Genomic DNA, 21368 nt, shown 5'->3' with positions numbered 1-21368 from the left:
GTTTTTAACCGGCTCTGATACCAATGTTACAAAATTTGAGAAAAGAAAACACAAGATGATATAGAGGATAAGTACAACTACAATTTATTAATCAATCAGCCTTTTGTAGGCTATAACACCAACCGAAATAACCACAAAAATAGCAACAAACTTGACCACTAACTAATACTGGGCAACGAAAGCCACGTTCTAACAAACCCACTACTGCAACCTTGTTCCTAAATGTTAGGATTATTGACAATGACCAAGTAAAAGAACTTAATTAATGACACGTGCCATAACAACTATATATAAAAAAAATTTATTATTGTCAACCAAGGAAAGGGCATTTTAGGAATAATATGAATGTTCATAATAAAGATTCTTAGTCCTTAGGTTGTAGGTGAGTTTAATTTTCCACCTTTAGTACAACTTGGTCCTTTTTGTGCATGATAAAACAAACATAGGCTCAAAAAATATCATGTTAACTTCATATTCATGATAGAAATCACATTGTTTCTTTTTGTCGATTTATCAAAGTATTCTTTGTCACGTTTCTTGCATTTTCGAAAATAACTTTTAGAAATCACTCTTTAGTTGGGTTATTTTATGTAGATAACGTGTATACACTAGTAGAATTTCCTTGATTTACTTCGTATATTCAATGAAGTCATAGGTAGATAACTGCCGAAGTAGACGCACGTGAAGTAATAGAGTACCATTTTACTTCGCACTATCACCGAAGTCTTATCCAAAAAATTAGCGAAGTCTTTGACCGGTTCAATGAGAGAAAACCGGTCCGGAATTAGACCGGTGCCGAAGTAAAACAACGTCTTTTACTTCATCGACTTTGTAAAGTGCAGAAGTAATAGCTTATATATAATTGCATAGTTTATATTGAATGACGAAGTAAATGTGTTGTATAACTTCACATGTTTTATATTTTGGTGAAGTAATTTATGCGAAAGACTTCGGTGTTATGGAACTATGATGAAGTAAATATATTCTATAACTTCACCATAATTTTTATTTGTTGAAGTATTTGATCTTTTGTTACTGCACAATTTACATTTAATGACGAAGTAGTAGGTTTAAAAGACTTCATTTCTTTGTATTGTAGTGAAGTAATTAATAGAGAACGACTTCACAATTATTGAGTTGTGGTGAAGTAAATTCTTTCTATAACTTCGACACAAATTTAATATGACGAGTTATTTTGTATTTTATTACTTCATCATTTAATTTATTGTCGAAGTAAATAATCATATTTTATTGCAACACAATTTTAATTTAACGAAGTAATTCTTGATATCTACCACAATAATTTAATAAAGTATTGAAGTAAAAACATAATTTTCACTTTATCAAAATAATTTAATTAATATACATTAATACCACTATATACACACATACACACATAACTTAAAATATATTCATTTGAATCATAAATTATCCATCTAAAAATAATGAAAATCCACGAATCCACAAAGATATATACCAATCCACAAATATATATATATCCACAAATCCACAAATATAACCCAAAAATGTATCCAAAATTACGTATAACCCAAAAATATATCAGCAAGTATATCCACAAAACCAAAAGTATATATCCACAAGTATGTTCTAAAATGCACAATGATGCACATGATCTATTAAGCACCTACATAAGAGTAGACGAATTCGCTCCATTCACTTCTGACTTCATCATATTGAGATTGGTTGAAATATTGGTTCTTGATTGATCCTGCAAACTGTAATGTAAAAAGTACAAGATGCATTAGATTAATAAGAACATTCATAAAAAAAATGACAATATCCAAATGAGAAACAAATTATCATAAAATACATATTACCATATGCATATATATCTCAATGGAAACAAATTATCTCAACCATTAATTCTAATAGCACAAATTCCATAATTAATAATTATATAGATTTAATGTGCACATATCTCAATGGCAACAACTTATCTCGATAATAAACCAAAGCATATCATAAAGAAAGAACTTACCATCTTCTCCAATTGTGGATTTTCATATTCAACTATCTCTTTCATGTACCTCATCACACAATATCCACATTCAACAGAACCACTTTATTTTAGATTACCCTATATATAATGAAATGGAAAATTTAATGCAACAATCACAATCCAAATAATAAGAACTATTCATTCATGTCTTCATACATAGGCACAATTCATACCGTCAATTGTTTAAAACACGACTTTTGAGAAATACCCTTCGAGGCATTGTACATTCTGACACCACTACGTTTTAAAAAGAAAAAAATTATCTTTTTTTTTCATATTTATAATTGAATGCATTGAAAATCAACATAATCTACTACTTACTTGGTCACTATAGTTTTCCATGCATCGTCTCGGTTTTTGTTAGCCGTAGAATCCAATAAATATATCATATTTTTATCTTCATTGATGACAGTCAAGATCCAATGGTACCTGCAAAAATGAAAATATAGCATTGACTAGTATGTAGTAGAAATCAATAAATAACTAAAATCTTACCCAGTGTTGTATGGGATAAGGCAGATGCTGTCTCTACACACTGCTTCCAACTGGTCAGCAATATGTTGTGATAAGTCACGACCATCTTTGCCAATTGGGCATGTAGGTATGCTTCCGGGATCCACAAATGAAATATAATCAGCCCTGTCTTCATTTCTCAAATATTTGTAGAGGTGACTGCACTCAAATATTACATAACTTTGTTATAAATGTTTCAAAATACGGACAAGTTCCACATAAAATATTAAATTAAATATGCAGAAAATATTAAATTAAATATGCAAAAAACACAGTAAGTTAGACATAACATACCCCATGTAAACCAAAATTTGTTTGGCGCCTATCTCTCTCATCTCCATAAAGCGTAAGATATCTTCTCTTAGCAACCGTATGTTTTTAGGACGTCCAAACATAGCGCCCTCAAACTCTACGTATATGGTATCCGATTCATTCATCAATCTTATAACATGCGAGTAGATATACTTGCATGCCATGGGTAATTCTTTTACAATATCCTTGAACTTGTCGAGCTGACCGGGAACATCCGAAAGAGCAAATAGTTGAGGTTTCCCCTTCTTCTACAATTTAGAATATTCATACAAGTATTCTAAATTAAACCATTGTGCAAGTAACATATTCGACAATTGAAAACAAAAATTCAAGAGAAAACTTGAAGTACCTGCGTCGTTGGAAAAATTATCAACTCTTTAGGCCAACCAACAATGGCTCCAACTGCATCTTTGACGACTCTTGGTCCAGATTTAATTGGGATTGGAAGTTCTGCTTTCTTCATCTAAGACAACATCAATAGATACCTTGAAGTTTTGTTCCCCAAGTGGAACATGGTGAATCATGATATTTGGACCTCCTTCTGATATTATTGTGCCATACGCCACCACGTTTTCACGTTGTTTTACAGTCAAGTGGCATTTTTTTCCCTTTTAAGAACAATAAGATATTATATATATAAATATATGATTGTGAAAAAAAAATAATTTGACTTGAAATCAAGAAATATAGAACCTTCATATTTGAAGTTTCGCATTTATAAACTTCTTCCACATCATCTGACAGTTTTGGTTCTTTCATGTCTGAGCACTTGTTTGATGTTGCAGTATCGGAAGTTCGATCATTGATGATGAGCATAACTCTAGCAAGTTCAGCCTTCAATTTCTCCAATTCTGCCTTTAAACTCTTAGTCTCTTCCAATTGTTCTTTGAAGTTTTCGACCATAGCTTTTGGGACTGATTCCCTCTTCTTTCTTGGAGTTTTAAAGAAGACTTGAGGCTTTACAAACCCTCCCACACCTCGAACCCTCCCATAGTGTTCTTGGCTTCCTAAGGCAGTGGTTAGGACATCATTCATTCCAGAAGATTTGAACTCTCCTTTGAGTTTTTTTTCCAACAAGTCATCCTACAATTAGAGACATAACAAATCAATCCAAAAACCACAGTTTTATTTATCTAGGCAATATGTTGATTGATTAAAACCAAACATTTACAATTTTTTCGGCAACTTCTGATGTCTCCACATTTGTTATGTTGCCAGATTTGTCTTCCCGAGCTTTACGCCAAAGCACCGATCTATCAACTTCTTCATCTTCAGCAATTATGTTTTTCTCTCTCTACAATTCCAAAATTAATCAGTTTAAGAACATGAAGAGCTTTATGAAAATGATAAATAGAATGCTCTATAGCTTACCAGTTCAGCCTCCAAGCCGATGTAACCCTTGCGAGACATTCTGTGGTGATATTTACAATTCATAGTCCGTTTTTTTTTTGTTTTTCGTGAGTAACCTACATCATTGTGTTCTTCAGTTAAGTATGGAAATTATTAATTGTTAAAGAAAACATGAAAATTCTTAAAGTACCTCCCATGATTGTTCTAGTCTCTTAAAGAAAACATGAAAATTCTTAAAGTACCTCCCATGATGAATCTAGTCTCTTAAAGAAAAAAATGAAAAATCTTAAAGTACCTCCCACGATGGATCTAGTCTCGCATCCACAAATGCTTTCCAATCTGCTATTGGGAACTGATACTGACTTGGTGGAGAAATCAACTTTTCAGGATTTTTTCTATTCGGCCAAACAAATCTGCTAGTCAATTTGTTTTTGAAATCTCGCCACTTTTGTGCTGCTGAACTCATCACAACAGACTCACTTTGTGGCGCTAGTTCGAAGACATTCTGCAACAAAAATATTAGTTGGTACTATTTCATATCGTATATACATACATGTTCAAATTAAAATACATACATGTTCAAATTAATATGTACATATCAGCGTATTACTCTAATCAACCAAGTTCATCAAAATAGCATGAAGTACAGTAAAAAAATATTGATCAAGGTAGAGAATTCTGAAATGACAAATTATTGTATATGTAATCAATCCTTGATTAAAAAATTCAAATGAACACCAAAATTTAATCATGTACTTACCGATATCTCTTCCCACACTTTTTGTTTTATGTTTTCAGGAACATCAGGCCAGGACTTTATATTGATTGGCACCATGGATCTAGCAACAGAGCCAATGTATGATTGTAAAGCCCTTCCATTTGCATTGTATGTTGGCCTCCCCATGTCATCATAATCAATCTTCGTTTTTTTCCCCATCTTGCAGCTGCAGTTAGTTTACCCATTAATGTAGGTCCTCTCTTGTTCTTCTTCAAATCTACAAGACGTTCTTGTTCATCAGTAAGTCCATGCAGCTCCGCATCAGTAACTCCAAGCAAATTATCATCATTTAATTCTTGTAGCTCCTCAAATTCAGTTTTTTTCTCCTCTTTTTTGCGACCCATTATGTTCTCCGCTGCATAAGAACATGAATTAAACCAATATTAAAATCTACACAATAACATGGATAATTAAAATATCACAAACATAACATAAACACATAATAAAAATAACAAAAATATAAAAATGACATAAATAATAATAATAAGACTGATAAAAAATGATAAAATTGCATAACATAATTTTTTAAAGTAGATAACATGTCTTTTCTTGTCCCTAAATAAACATGACATAAAAGTAAAAATCATCATTTTTTCTTGTTCATTTCCCAGACACCCTCGTTTTCTGATCTAAAGTATCTTTCATGAACGGGAATACAATGAGTATCAACATCATCAATTGGTCGAGACACATGAATACTAGTCCAAGCATCATCTTCTCCCTCATAACATCTATTTGGCACTGGGAGCACAATTGACCATCCTTTTTTTAATGGGTCTTCAATGTAAAAGACTTGATTGACTTGACTTGCAAGGACAAATTCATCATTCTTGTGCCCTAGTTTGTTCATATTGACCAAGGTGAGCCACATTCATCATTGTTGATCACTCCTTTGTCGTTTGAAACCCACGCACACCTGAAAAGAGGAACTTAAAATTGATGATAGTCTAATTCCCATATTTCTTCAATCATTCCATAGAAAGACACATCAGCGATTAGAGGGCTCTTATCTTTGGCACTACAGACAAGCACGGTGCTGGCAACAAGAGAAACCCCACTGTTTTGGCAAACTCTCTCATCATCCCGCGCCTTTGTTTGGTATAAATTACCATTTATCACATAACTACTATACTTAATGACGTGCGAACGTGGTCCATGAGCCAGCCATGTCAATGTCGATGTTATTCCACCATTGCATCTGTCTATTTCACCAGCAACTTGACATGTATTCAATTTGAATATGGTGATAAAAATAGCAGTTACAACTTGTTCAGCGCAACATGCATGAAAAATATATTTTTGCATCTACCTAACCTTTGCACGAAACCAGTCAATGAACCTCTTGTTGTGAGCATCTTGTATCCACCTTTCGTCTGTGTTTTTTTTCGGAAACATTGACTTCAAGAAGGTTTTATGTTCACTATGGAAATATTTATATATAAATTTGTGTCAGACAGTAGATATTGATAATAACAATGTGCAAAATAATAAATTAATGCAGTACACTTACATTATGTAGGGAGATACTTCTTCCGTATTTTCCAGCACAGTCAAATGTGCTTGTTGTAGATCAACTTGTTGCACTATAATTGGTGATTTGCATGCTAAGAATCCAGGAACGTTTGTTTCGGGGTTTTGATTTGATTGAGGGACCCCAACAGGATCAAGATCATTGAGGTATTCCGAACAAAACTCAATTGCTTCTTCCGCTGAATATCTCTGAACAATGCAACCTTCAGGATGTTTTCGACTGCCTACATAACTCTTAAGCACTTTCATGTATCTTTCAAACGGATACATATACCGGAAATAAACTGGTCCACATAATCGGACTTCTCGAACAAGATGGACTGTTAAATGAAGCATGAAATCGAAGAAAGAAAGAGGAAAATACTGCTCCAATAAGCATAGCGTAACAACCAAATCAAATTGCAGCTTATCTAACTTGGCTACATCTATAACCTTGCAACAAATATCCTTGAAGAAGAAGCATAATCTTATGATGGCATATCTAACATGTTTTGGTAGTGCATCACGGATGAGTATTGGTAGGAAATGCTGCATTAAGACATGACAATCATGAGATTTGAAGCCTGTCAACTTTAGCTCAGACATGCACACAAGATTCTTCATGTTCGACGAGAAACCTTCAGGAACTTTTATATCCATTAACGACTGACAGACTTGTAACTTTTCTTTTTTTGTGAATGAACATGTGGCAGGAGGAAGATATGTTTTTTTTTTCACCAAATTTAGGGGCCAATTCAGGCCTAACTCCCATTTGAACCATGTCCAACCTAGCCGCCTGTTGCGTATTTTCACTACCGCAAGTATACGGTGTCAAGTTTTAGTACTGGGTTGAGTAAAGATATCGTTCCCACGAAGAGTAATTATTTAAAATCGAATATTAAGTACCATAATTGACATAGCTTAATTTTATTTAGACAAATCGAATAATTGGTTTTTAAGAAATTCAAATAAAATAACAAATCCTAAAATTCTAGCACACAGTCGAATTTCAATGGGTAAATAAATCTAGAGATATGATTTCGTCGAGTCTCCCCTATGCTAAATTAATCATGACTAACATTAAATTAAATTGCACCATATTTATTAACCAAGAACTCACAATATTTTCAATTCCCTCTGTCGAGTGCTAAATAGAAATGTATTACCTATTACCGATTTTAATATGTCTATTCAAAATCATGCAACAAGTAATAAATGCACACAAGGTTCTATTATGGTTTCGCCAAAGTTATACGTCTTTTGCACGCTATAAACATCTGACGATGCGATTTCCCTTGTCCTAATTTCGATCACCTCTCTCGAGTGTTAGATCTCAATTATTTTATCATTCGAATTATGGCCAGTAATCCAAAAGCATTTAATACAGGAAATCACAAACAAACACGATGAAATAATTCAATGCAATATCAAAACGTCGATAACAAAGGTTCGACTTCGACTACGTCAATCTCTAGAAAATAAAATTTAGTTCATACTCAAAAGTAGATCACAACAAAACCTGTTTGTAATCATTAAAAACGTAAAAGTAAGAAACCGAATTAAGAACGTGTTGGCGAGAGATGGAAGTGCGTCTCCGTGTCTGGATGAAGCGTCTTCAATCTCCGTTCTTCGCGCTCCGTTGTCCGTGCTCTCGCTTTTTCTCTCCTGGTCACGAGTGATATGTCGGCTATTGATAAGTGCAAGTTTTGCACTTAATTTATATTAGAATCCATTTTGAATTATGCTTGTTTCGAACAGAATTATGCGTTTTTTGGTTTGTGTTTGTTGTCATTTCAGGAATGGTGAAAATAGCGATCACGAAGCCAAGTGAACCAAGAGAACAATGAATTGCCATGAATCCTCGAAAGAACCTCGCGCGCGCCCGCGCGAGTTCACGCGCAGCCGCGCGCAATGAGATGCATGATGATCGACAGTGGTACGCGCGCCATCGCGCCAACTCTTGCGCACTCGCGTGCACCGATACAAGCCAATGACCAGTGGTGCGCGCGCCACAGCGCCAAAACACGCGCTATCGCGCGCATAAAGATGCAGCAGAAAACCTGAGAGCAGCGCGCGCCAGCGCCAGATCTCGCGCACCCGCGCGCACAGACCCGAGACAGACGCGCCACAGCGCCAATTCTCGCGCACCCGCGCGAGCTAGCACTCGGCAGATGAGCAACACCATGCGCGCCATCGCGCCACTTCATGCGCCACCGCGCGTGCGCCGCGTCCAGAAAAGTATAAAATGCGCGAATCGTCTAGGTCAAAGGGGAGAGCAGCCGTCACCATTGAAACACACGAAATTACACCTTCTTGGGAAGAAAAAGAGGTGAGAAACGGAGCGCATACACGGGACAGAGATTCAGAGTGCGAAGAATAATCGCAAACACGAAGAGCGACGGATCTGGGGACAGAGACGACACTTCGGATTTGTTATCTTTCCTTTAGTTTCTTCGTTTTAGTGCGTAGCGATGTCTAGAGTCATAAACATGTCTTGTTTTCTCTTGGATTTCGTGATGAACTAATCTCCTATTCTAGAGAATGACGTAGCTTTGTGGACACGATAATTTGACGTGGTTATTTTATTTGATTGAATTCCATTTTATGTTTACTTGTGTTCTCTGTATTTAATGCACTGCAATTTACTGGCCATAAATTGTTTGTTATTTGATTAATTCTACAACTCGGGAGAGAAACTAGGATTATAGATCATTAGAACACATCATTAAATGTTTATAGCGTTCGGAAGGCGTATAACTTTAGCGAGGCTTAGTAAGAACATTGTTTGCATTTATCTTTTAAACTTAGATTTTTATTAGGAATAATAAAAGTGAAGTTTAATCGGTACACTTTATTCGTCACTTGGGAAAGGGGAATAAAACAATTAAGTGTTCTTGGCCATTAAACGATTGGAATTCAGGAATAATAATTCAACTGTGAATAATTATCGTGGAAACTTTGCGAAATCATTTCTCTAGATATTTTATCTCATTGGTACTTCTCAATTCGGTGATTTAATTGAGTCATTGTTTTCTAGCTATTCAATTAAACAAACCAATTTGATTATTGATTTTTCTAAATAAAGTTTTGGCTATTTTAATTACAAGAATTGATATACATTTTTATATACACTCCTCGTGGGAACGATATCTGTACTCTAACCAGTACTAAAACTTGGCACCGTATACTTGCGGTAGTGAAAACACGCAACAAGTTTTTGGCGCCGTTGCCGGGGAGTGTCAAATTTGAATTTATATCAGAATTGTTACCAATTAGTCTAGATTTTAATTTAGATATTTTATTTTATTTCATTTTTGATTTATTCACTTTTTCTGTTTGACAGTGCATGCTAAGATCGCACAGCCCTGATTTGCTTATTTTTGATCCGGAGATCGAGCGAACTGCGAGAAGATTAAGAAAAGCGAGAAGGGAAGAAATCAAAGCGATGGCTGATAACAGAGAAAACGACCGACAGATGCCGCCTGAGGCTATACCAATCAGAGATCACTTCCGACCAGTGATCAACACGCATTATTCTGGCATTGCTCGAGGAAACATCAACGCCAACAATTTCGAGCTTAAGCCCGCATTGATAAACATGGTTCAACAGAACCAGTTTGGGGGAGCCACTACTTCAGATCCTCATCTACATCTCAGAACATTCTTGGAGATTACAGATACGGTAAAAATGAATGGTGTTTCTGATGATATTATTCGACTGCGCTTGTTTCCTTTTTCTCTCAGGGATCAAGCAAGAGGATGGCTGCAATCGCTTCCCTTGGGAAGTATCACAACATGGGAGGAGTTGGCGACAAAATTTCTGGCAAAATACTTTCCCCCTGCAAAGTCTGCACAGTTGAAGATAGAGATTAGCACGTTTCGGCAGACTGAATTGGAGCAACTGTATGAGGCATGGGAGAGATACAAGGAGCTGTTGAGGAAATGCCCGAACCATGGTTTTGAAGACTGGGTGCAAATCGAGCTTTTCTATAATGGATTGAATGGTCAAACGCGTACAACTGTGGATGCAGCGGCAGGTGGCACGATCTTTGCCAAGTCCCCTGCTCAAGCCTATGACTTGCTTGAGCAGATGACCATAAACAGCTACCAGTGGCCATCTGAAAGATCTGGAGTGAAGAGGACTGCTGGAGTTTATGCCGTAGATCCAATCACATCACTTACTGCACAGGTTTCAGCATTGACCACACAGATTGCAGCAATGAACAAAGCAGGCCAGTCTACGTCTGATGTAGCACTGGTGACTGCCGAAGAGTCGCCTATTCCTGAATAAGTGCAATACATCAACAACAAGAACTTTGGAGGCTTTGGCGGATATCGAGGTAACCCTCCCCCTAACACTTGTCACCCTGGTTTGCGAAACCATGAAAACTTTTCTTATGCAAACAATAAGAATGTGTTGAATCCTCCACCGGGGTTCAACACATCAAATGGGGAAGGGAAGCCATCATTTGAAGATTTAGTTGGAACGTTTGTGGTTGAATCTGGTAAAAGGATGTCTAGAACTGAGTCTAGACTGGACAACCTTGAGACACACATGGCGAGCATTGGTGCGACATTGAAAATCCTGGAGTCACAAGTGGGGCAGATAACGAATGCACTTACGTCTCAACCGTCAGGCGTAGTACAAAAGACTGCAGATCCAAATCTGAGAGAGGTGAATGCCATTTTTATGCAGCATGAGGAGATTGGTATGTTAGGCAGCGAAGAGAAGGAGGTTGAACTCACACAAGTTCCGAATGAAAAGCCAACTCCAAGCAAAAGAACCCGAGGTAAGAAATCTGAGAGGTATGAGTTAAATCAATGCATTGATATTTCTTTACTTCCCTACCCCCAGAGATATTTACAATTACAGGCTGAGTTTCAAAAAAAAAAAGGTCTTGAAGATCTCAAGAACCTACACTCTAACATTCAGTCTACAGAGAAGGAAGAGGTGGCAATCACTGGAGGAGAGAATAAGGGCATGCAAGGAAGTCTTCCTCAGAAGCTGCAAGACCCCGGAGAATTTGTTATACCATGTGAAATAAGGGGGCAATTAGTGGAAAAAGCTATATGTGATTCGGGAGCGAGCGTGAATGTAATGCCAAGTTTTCTCTACGAGAAACTTGGACTGAGTGTGATCAAACCCACAGGACTAAGTTTGCAAATGGCGGATAAATCGATCAGGACACCGCTAGGTGTTGTGGAAGATGTTGAACTTAAGATTGATAAAATAAGGCTTTTAGCTGATTTTGTGGTGCTTGACATGGGGAACAGTCAGAATGTTCGTGCTATTTTAGGACGACCATTTTTGGCTACTGCAGGAGCTATTATTGACGTGAAACGAAGAAAGATGACCATGGAAGTTGAAGGTCAGCTTGTGGAAATAAAGGCATCCAAGATAGCATACAATCCACCATGAACAGGATGGGTATAGTCGGGCTGATGACGTTAAACCAAGCGCTGTGTGGGAGGCAACCCACAATTTATTTTCTTTAGCATTCATTTTGTTTTTATTATTTTATTTTATTTTACGTCCTGAGTTGTTAATTTTACCCACCACCAGATCTATCACCGCCGCAGCCCATGGAAATGGATGACTCAGATGCTGCGGACAACAACTCGAGCCCCGAGTTCTGACATTCGGGAGCGAGGTATGTGTTGTCATATTCTTTATTTCTATACATTGAGGACAATGCATACTTTAAGTTTGGGGGGTAACAAATTGCTTGTTAGAATTTTTCTGAATTTTTTTTATTTTGCACAGTAGTTAGTTTGATTTTTTTATTATTATTTTTATTATTGCATTCTATATTTGTTAGGAAAAGTCATGTAAGTAAAATGTGTGACCGATGATGAAAACTTAATTGCGATCCTGAAATTTATATGTGTTCATGAGAACCTAAGCGTCACAAATATTTTGCACTGTCATGTTTATTGATACTATTGTTGCTTAGAGACAAGTTGTATGCCTGTGATGCTAAACAGACGACGGATATCTGATTTTTGGTAATTCTTGCATGACATTGACTGACACTTTTACAAACAGAGAAATGATCTAGGCGGTTTTTCACAATATCTTTGGGCCTGTTTTCTTTGTTACTGTCAATTGTAGCCCTTTGAGACTCGAAGTTTTTGAGATGCTTAAATTTTCTTCGTGCACCTATTTCATATATCATTTTTGCTGAAAATTGCATGTGATTGGTTTGTATGAGTTGACTAATGGATTGACGGAAGTCTAGAACTTGTTTGAACACTTTTCGAGGCGAAATACGGATAACATGTGACATAGGAATGATTTAGGCGATCTTTGGAACCGTTTTGAGCCTTCGAGCCTACCAAATGAACATGATATATCCCTAGTGTCCCATTTTGAGCCAACTAAAAAATCAAGTGGTATGTGTCAATGACACACAATTAGCCCCCTTGTATTTATTCTACTTCCCACAACGACTACCTAATGAAGCTTATACACTTACTGTCCTACCTAATTGTGAGAGAAATAAGTTCATGGGTGTTGTAATGATTCAAATACTCCTTGAAAAGAAAAGAAAAAGTTAAATGTGTTGAAAGAAGTTCAAAAGAAAAAAAAAATGTGAATCAAAAGTGGTGAAAAAAAAAAAAATTTGGGAAATGAAGGACATGAATGAAAAGAAAACAATAAAGTGGGTGTTGGTTGAAAAGACAATGAAATGAGTGAAGTTGATGAAGTTCAAATATTTCTCTCAAATTTTGATTTCCATACTTTTATTGTAGCCGTGAGCCGTGGCCTAACGTTACAAGCCTACAAGACCTATTAACCTTGTCACATTTATCCAATATACTAGTGGAGAAAAGTTGTTCAAATAAAGCCTATGGATACCTGAAATTCATTGTCAATGAGTATAAACTTTAATCACTTGCTTGCAAGCATCTCATTTTGTGATTCCAGCTTTGGCATATTTGTGTTGATCATCTTTCGAGCCAAATAATCACCGAAAAAGTCCTATGTAATCTGTGAATGCAAATGTTTATGTTGATGATGTGTAAATTGAACTGAACTGAGGATTTCTTGATTCTGTAAGGCGAATGGGCATTACAACTCTATTTGAGCATTCGATGGGGTAAACGAACATTGACATATCACACACACACGTGACTCTTGGGAAATCATGAATTACATTAAAATAGATAAGTCTGAGGCCAATATCACTTTTTGCGAATCCATGACTGTTGAGAGTTTCATTATTTAGTAATTGACTTCTTGTTTTTATTCTATTTTGCTCGGGACTAGCAAAAGTTCAAGTTTGGGGGGTTTGATAAGTGCAAGTTTTGCACTTAATTTATATTAGAATCCATTTTGAATTATGATTGTTTCGAACAGAATTATGCGTTTTTTGGTTTGTGTTTGTTGTCATTTCAGGAATGGTGAAAATAGCGATCACGAAGCCAAGTGAACCAAGAGAACAATGAATTGCCATGAATCCTCGGACAGAACCTCGTGCGCGCCCGCGCGAGTTCACGCGCAGCCGCGCACAATGAGATGCATGATGATCGACAGTGGTACGCGCGCCATCGCGCCAACTCTTGCGCACTCGCGTGCACCGATACAAGCGAATGACCAGTGGTGCGCGCGCCACAGCGCCAAAACACGCGCTATCGCGCGCATAAAGATGCAGCAGAAAACCTGAGAGCAGCGCGCGCCAGCGCCAGATCTCGCGCACCCGCGCGCACAGACCCGAGACAGACGCGCCACAGCGCCAATTCTCGCGCACCCGCGCGAGCTAGCACTCGGCAGATGAGCAACACCATGCGCGCCATCGCGCCACTTCATGCGCCACCGCGCCCGCGCCGCGTCCAGAAAAGTATAAAATGCGCGAATCGTCTAGGTCAAAGGGGAGAGCAGCCGTCACCATTGAAACACACGAAATTACACCTTCTTGGGAAGAAAAAGAGGTGAGAAACGGAGCGCATACACGGGACAGAGATTCAGAGTGCGAAGAATAATCGCAAACACGAAGAGCGACGGATCTGGGGACAGAGACGACACTTCGGATTTGTTATCTTTCCTTTAGTTTCTTCGTTTTAGTGCGTAGCGATGTCTAGAGTCATAAACATGTCTTGTTTTCTCTTGGATTTCGTGATGAACTAATCTCCTATTCTAGAGAATGACGTAGCTTTGTGGACACGATAATTTGACGTGGTTATTTTATTTGATTGAATTCCATTTTATGTTTACTTGTGTTCTCTGTATTTAATGCACTGCAATTTACTGGCCATAAATTGTTTGTTATTTGATTAATTCTACAACTCGGGAGAGAAACTAGGATTATAGATCATTAGAACACATCATTAAATGTTTATAGCGTTCGGAAGGCGTATAACTTTAGCGAGGCTTAGTAAGAACATTGTTTGCATTTATCTTTTAAACTTAGATTTTTATTAGGAATAATAAAAGTGAAGTTTAATCGGTACACTTTATTCGTCACTTGGGAAAGGGGAATAAAACAATTAAGTGTTCTTGGCCATTAAACGATTGGAATTCAGGAATAATAATTCAACTGTGAATAATTGTCGTGGAAACTTTGCGAAATCATTTCTCTAGATATTTTATCTCATTGGTACTTCTCAATTCGGTGATTTAATTGAGTCATTGTTTTCTAGCTATTCAATTAAAAAACCAATTTGATTATTGATTTTTCTAAATAAAGTTTTGGCTATTTTAATTACAAAAATTGATATACATTTTTATACACACTCCTCGTGGGAACGATATCTGTACTCTAACCAGTACTAAAACTTGGCACCGTATACTTGCGGTAGTGAAAACACGCAACAGCTATCGTCTAAAAATTCAGAACCCCTAAAAAATCAACGCCGAAATCTATTTATTTCCGAAAACTCGCGCCGCGCGCATATGCGCGCTATGATCGGCGCATATGCGCGCTCCTCTCTGGATGGGGCACGCATGTGCGCGACATTGGGTGGCGCATGTGCGCGGGTGCTGCCTGGGCTCGCCTGCTCTTTCTCGTGCATGTGCGCGCCATGAGCGGCGCATATGCGCGCTGCTCACTGTATGGTTCGCGCATGTGCGCGACTTTGATGGGCGCATGTGCGCGGGTGCTTCTGCATTCCAATGCTCGCTTGGTCACATTTCTTCTACTAGGCACCATCTTCGCTCCTTTTCACGCCCTTTCAGTGGTCTCACCTAGATTCCTGCAATCACACCAATAATACCAAATACGCGTAATTCCGCCCAAAAAAGACCAACAATCCATATGAAATATAGGACTAATATAAGTGCATAAAATGCACTTATCACTGCCACATTGTCCTTAGTTTTTCCTTTAACATTCATCAAAGTATTAATGAGGGATTCGAAGACATTTTTCTCAATGTGCATCACATCGAGACAATGCCTAACGTGCAAGTGTTTTCAATAAGGAAGATTGAAAAAAACTGACTTCTTCTTCCAACATTTTCTGAAATCGGTTGCTCTGAAATCTTTTTCTTCTTTACTGTCTTCCACATTATTCTCCTTTGCATTCATTTTCCTTTTACCTTTCACACTAATCTTCTTTCCAAACTCACACCTTATGCCTGAAAGCTTGTCAAACAAGGTAACTCCAGATAATGGTGTAGGTGCTTCTCCATGTTCTTCCATGCCATTGAACTCCTTGTTTTGCCTCCGATAGGGATGAAATCGTGGTAGGAATCGTCTATGACCAACAAATGACATTTTCTTCCCATTTTCCAAATACTTTGCATAAGTATCTTCTCCGCATACTGGACATGCATAATAACCATGTGTAGTACATCCACTAAGGTTACCGTAGGCAGGAAAGTCATTGATGGTCCATAATAAGACTGCTTTAAGAGTGAAAAATTGTCTTCGATAAGCATCATAGACACCATCAACGCCTTCCCACAATCGTTGCAAATCTTCAATTAACACCTCTAGATAGACATCTATATCGTTTCCTGGCTGTTTAGGCCCTGAAATGAGCATGGTTAGCATGATGAATTTCCTCTTCATACACATATTTGGAGGCAAATTATAGGTGGCCAACATGATTGGCCAGCAGCTGTACCGACTACTAAGGTTGCTATAAGGATTAATGCCATCAGCCGCAAGTGCTAAGCGAAGATTTCTTGGCTCACTTTCGAAGTCGAGCCACATATGATCCACCAACTTCCAAGATGGTGAATCAGATGGATGACGTAACTGACCAGCAACTCCTGTGGTTTCTGCATGCCATGTTAAATTTTTTGAGGTCTCTAAAGATTTAAACATACGCTTAAATCTTGGTATGGGAGGGAAATACCACACCACCTTAGCAGGAACACCTTTTTTCTCATCGTTTTTCGTGGTTAGCTTCCACCTCGGCAATCCACATTTAGGGCAACTTACACAGTCTTTATATTGCTTCCTATAAAGGATGCAATCATTGGAACAAGCATGAATCTTTTCATAAGTCAACGCCAAACAGCTCAATGTCTTTTTTACATCATACATTTTGGATGGAAGATTGTGATTATCTGGCAGCATATCCCCAAAATCCATTAGTATATCTGAAAATAGAGCATCACTCATCCCATGCCTTGCTTTGGTATTGTACAGTTTCACAAATGCACTCAACTTTGTGTAACGTTTACATCCATTGTACAACGGTTTTTGTGCTTCCTCCAAAAATTTCATAAACGCTTCTGGATTTTCTGTATAATTATCATATGCTACCTCACACATATTAGCTGTTTCAAAGTCGTCATGATAATTATCAATTGGCTCTTGGTTGGTACTCAAATTTACTCTATCGTTTCCAGCAGACTCACCATGCCAAATCCAATTCACATAATTTTGACTAAAACCATGGAAATAAAGATGCTCTCGTATGAACTTAACCGGTCCTTTTTTAAGATTTATACATTTGCAACAAGGACAATGAATTAAATTGGGGTCGATATGGGGATACTGTAAACAATCTTTAATGAACTGTTCAATACCCTCCTCATATTGTTTGGACCTTCTATCCGAGTGAATCCAGGATTTATCCATTTCAATATAGCAAAATCCCAAAAAATTTAACGATAAATTTTTGTATTATTTACCGCTAGATGAAGGTTTTCTTCAAACTGCTTCAAGGACTCTAACTTTCTTCAATGTGGATTTGATCAAAACCTGAAAATATTACAATATCGAAATTGAATTTTTTCAAATGTCTAATGACACCTCCCAAACAGAAACCAAAGGAAATGGATAACACATCCATGGAAGCATATATATGATAAGATATATACATGCCTTTGCAATGTCAACATTATATGCAGAGGAAATGAAAACTTATAACTCCAAGAGCTGAAGTATCTTAAGAGGGAGGAAAAAAGAGGACTAGTAGAACCTTGAAGACAAAGCTCAACGGTGTAGACCCTAAACAGTTACACTGTAGCTCTTAGTTCTTCAGTAGATAATCTTTAATTTTATAAAAAAAAGCGGGCCTAGGAAGAGATCTGCAGTAAAGTTGGTCTAAAATTCTACTGCTCGATCTCATATGACTTCTCTATGGACAAAGGTTGCGTTCACCAAGTGAAAATCTATACTTTTGAAACGATAGTAACCTGTTTACAATTTTCAAATGGTTGCGATCTACCAACTATATATTTCAAGGGAACATAACAATAAGTTATCATGAAGTAGTCCTCCACTGAATACAAAGACGGACAAGTTTTTGGATTAATATGTAGGACTATGGTACGACACTCATTGTGAAATTAGGTCATATATTACACAATTCTTCTTTCAATATTTAATTTGTTGCAGTTTTCATGTTACATTTTAGGTAATGTACTAAGAGTGATAAGTTCTTTTATGAACTCTTTCATGCAGATAGCCCTTGTACCAAATATCTATGTGGGAATCCAACATTCTTACATCTTTTGGTCATGTGATAGTAATTTCCAAGGCAGTTGTCTCTTTAACTCAATTCCAATACCTCTAAAATACACCCGATGGGCCTTCCACTTTCACTCTTCTAGAAATCACTTGACATGAGTGGTTGGTCCTAATTCCTAAGGAAGTTGATTTAACCCACCTATTAACTTGTCCAAACTCGTTTCAACAATTCCGAAGTTACACATCAACAAAAATTGGAACCCTTCAACATAGAGGCAACAATCTTCGACAAACCAGAAACAAAATTAATTGGAAGGAAGTTACAAAAATTAAACCAGCAACAAAAACGAAACCAGGCAACAATATCGAGAAACCAAAAGTTACACAAAAAAATGAAATCTTGAAACACCCAAAATCGAAGGCTGAGGTCGCGGGACACCCAAAATCAGCAACAATCATCGAGAAATTAGCATAAATCCGAAGCAAACCCCAAAAATGACATACCTGAAGGGCAGCCGCTGAAGAGAAGTGAAGTCGCGGGAGGCTGAAAGTGAAGGAATCGAAGTATACGTGAGCCGGCTGAAGCGAACAAAGGTTTATAATTAAGGGTTATACGGTGGGTTTTGAACTGTGTATATAATAGAATTTTATAATTGCTAGATTAAATTTAAAAAATGAAATTTAATTCAGTATATAAAATTAGAGATTTTGTCTCTCTTTCAAATTAAATTTAATCTTTAAAATATTATTTTATTTTATTTTTTTAAATTCGTGGTCTAGTGGCTATTCCAGATTTTAGGCACTACAATTTAAAAATCTAAGGAGATTAAAAATTGACTATCGGTTCATCTTTTACAAAGTAAGTAAGAAAAATTACAAGTTAAGTATGGTTTTTTTTACTTCACTAAATATAAATTTTATTTTTTTTTAACATTTTACTTCATCAAAACTACTCTGTCGAAGTAAAATACTACAAAAAATTAGAAGTGAAGCCCGTGTTTTTTAAATTGTGAAGTAAAAAATAATGTTTCACTTCGCGTGTGTTATTACCGAAGTTGATTGGTATATACTACTTCATAATTAATAATCGCCGAAGTAACTCGTGGCGAAGTAAAAACCAATAATTCTACTAGTGATAAGAATGTACCTTTTCTAAAATAAATAATACGTATAATGACTTCTCTGAAATAAATAATGTGTATGATAATGTAAATTGTTGACCTAATTCAAAGGTGGATTATTTTCGATTTTTAATGCTAAGAGTTTCACGTGTGGATATTCATACTTGAAATCAGATTTATCTAATGACTACGTATAAATCAACTAATAATATTTTCCAATGAATGCTCACCATGTCCGAATTGATAAAACATGCGAGCGTTTGATCAATAATGATGAAAACGTATTACTTTTTGTGTTATACCAGAATTACAAGTTATACATATACATATCTTTAAAGTGATCAAAATAGAACAAAATCTTAATAGAACAAATTCTTATAAAATAAGAATCATATATGAACACAGATCTTATAATAATGATCATGGGTTGTCCTTGATCTTGAGCTCTCTCTTGGTTTTCTTCTGTAAATAAGCTCCCTCTAGGCATTTTCCCATATCCGGGCTCCATCTGGCGCATTTTTCCATAGTCAGGCTTCATGTAGGGCTGTTTCCCTCACAGGCTTTCCCGATGCATAAAATATTCGAATCATAAAAAATAAACTTATCACTTGGATCTAAGGAGGTGGATCAAACGAATCAAATTAGAACGACATGGACAGAACAAATCGGAACTTAGAAAAAGATGCATAACAAAACATATAGTAATGCGTACGAAAACGAAACGAACAGTAATCGATCAGTGCATGTCTGATAATTAGAAACACTTAGTTTTTATTGTACTTGTATTAGTTTCCATTTTCACTACAAGGCACAAACCAAAACCTACTGCTTTGGTACCACTTTGTTGGGATAGACATGAATAATTTATTTCTCAGCATTATTGGTTTATCTATGTTTTGACAACCAACTGACTGCTGACAAATTTTTTTCTTTTTTGGCGAGAAAATAAGTTATTGGTTAAAATATTTTCACGGCTTTGCTGCTTGTGTATGCTACGGCTACATTCAGATCCTACGTAGGTGGCTTGGTTGTTGTTACATGATACCCTTCTCAATTAGGAGTTTTGGCACTCACTATACAAGGTTCTCAGCGGGATATCTCTGGTATAAGGTATAGAAAGTAACTTACAGTTCTAGAAACTTAGCATTATTCTAATAGCTCGGAATTTATCATTTTAATTAATAATACATCTTGCTCGATGTTTTATTTGTATTTCAATATCTTTTGAATTCTGATTTTCGACAAAACAACTTCTCGACTTCTGATGAGTTTTTTTTCTTCGGGTCGTAAAACCTGTAACCATGATCAGATCTGTCTCTTAGCACCAAGCTTCGACCTTTCATCTTTGATAATATAGACAAAATTCTTACTTACAAAAACATGTAGGTAGGTGTTTAAGAGAAACGTTCCTTCGTGGAAAGACAACTCTATTTTGTTTTTCAACCAAGAATTGAAACCACTTTAGTTGAAATATTTTGGTATTTGAAATAACATATAAAATGCTTTAAGAATGTCTACCAAAAAAGAAAAAAATAATTTAATGTCATAAATAAAGATGCACAAATTTGTTGTGGATGTTCAGATATTAACAACTCTTATGTCACTATTTCTTCCATTGTCAGAAAGATTTTACTAGAAGACTTTGATTTTACAAATTTTTATAAATCCTACTTCGACTTAAGACTTATCCTTTGGCTAATCGAAACTTCAGCATAGAATATGGCTAGGACAAGAAGCCACACAACCTAATACAAGCATATTATTTAATGTTTATATGTAAAGACTCTCACTCAACTATTCTATGAAACATATATCTATTTCGTGTGAGTGACATTTCTTCAAATTATGTTTTATTCTATTCTTGAACATGGAAAAGTTTGCTACAAACTTGAATTGGTG

At 36.5% G+C, this 21368-nt stretch overlaps 2 protein-coding genes across 5 annotated transcripts; both read right to left on the bottom strand.

The window, feature by feature from the left end:
* Positions 1-1463: 1463 nt before the first annotated feature.
* On the bottom strand, positions 1464-3318 carry LOC140823152 (uncharacterized). 3 transcript variants are annotated; one of them, XM_073184335.1, is made up of 7 exons: positions 3195-3318; positions 2828-3093; positions 2516-2692; positions 2342-2449; positions 2194-2257; positions 2000-2098; positions 1464-1736 (listed from the first exon to the last, which is right to left on the bottom strand). In XM_073184335.1, the coding sequence occupies exons 1-6, from the start codon at positions 3306-3308 to the stop codon at positions 2084-2086; spliced, it is 744 nt and encodes a 247-aa protein (XP_073040436.1). In that variant the 5' UTR covers positions 3309-3318; the 3' UTR covers positions 1464-1736; positions 2000-2083. The 3 variants fall into 3 exon arrangements, with proteins under 3 accessions (XP_073040436.1, XP_073040435.1, XP_073040437.1); XM_073184336.1 differs by lacking the exon at positions 2194-2257 and having other exon boundaries at positions 1699-1736; XM_073184334.1 differs by lacking the exons at positions 2000-2098; positions 2194-2257 and having other exon boundaries at positions 1466-1736.
* Positions 3319-3537: 219 nt separating this feature from the next.
* On the bottom strand, positions 3538-18957 carry LOC140823151 (uncharacterized). Of its 2 annotated transcripts, XR_012116160.1 has the most exons (7): positions 18853-18957; positions 16550-17637; positions 4956-5328; positions 4491-4700; positions 4217-4311; positions 4017-4139; positions 3538-3928 (listed from the first exon to the last, which is right to left on the bottom strand). XR_012116160.1 is itself a non-coding variant. In XM_073184333.1 (2 exons), exon 2 carries the CDS (start codon positions 17512-17514, stop codon positions 15895-15897), a length of 1620 nt encoding a protein of 539 aa, XP_073040434.1. In that variant the 5' UTR covers positions 17515-17637; positions 18853-18957; the 3' UTR covers positions 15788-15894. The 2 variants fall into 2 exon arrangements, 1 of the variants encoding a protein (XP_073040434.1); XM_073184333.1 differs by lacking the exons at positions 3538-3928; positions 4017-4139; positions 4217-4311; positions 4491-4700; positions 4956-5328 and having other exon boundaries at positions 15788-17637.
* Between the last annotated feature and the right edge of the window lie 2411 nt (positions 18958-21368).

The sequence above is a fragment of the Primulina eburnea genome, chromosome 2 (assembly GCF_022965805.1).
Source record: "Primulina eburnea isolate SZY01 chromosome 2, ASM2296580v1, whole genome shotgun sequence".
Taxonomy (NCBI): domain Eukaryota; kingdom Viridiplantae; phylum Streptophyta; class Magnoliopsida; order Lamiales; family Gesneriaceae; genus Primulina; species Primulina eburnea.
Note: the sequence above shows the minus strand (reverse complement) of the source record. Positions and strands in the feature narration are given on the sequence as shown.

What these genes read in the sequence shown, in the direction of transcription:
- LOC140823151 (XM_073184333.1), bottom strand. Translation starts at nt 17,514, where the DNA reads ATGGATAAATCCTGGATTCACTCGGATAGAAGGTCCAAACAATATGAG.
- LOC140823152 (XM_073184334.1), bottom strand. Translation starts at nt 3,308, where the DNA reads ATGAAGAAAGCAGAACTTCCAATCCCAATTAAATCTGGACCAAGAGTC. An exon ending in TAATTTTTCCAACGACGCAG is followed by an intron (nt 3,094 to 3,194) that starts GTACTTCAAGTT and finishes TCTAAATTGTAG; the next exon opens with AAGAAGGGGAAACCTCAACT. An exon ending in CTTATCCCATACAACACTGG is followed by an intron (nt 2,450 to 2,515) that starts GTAAGATTTTAG and finishes TCATTTTTGCAG; the next exon opens with GTACCATTGGATCTTGACTG.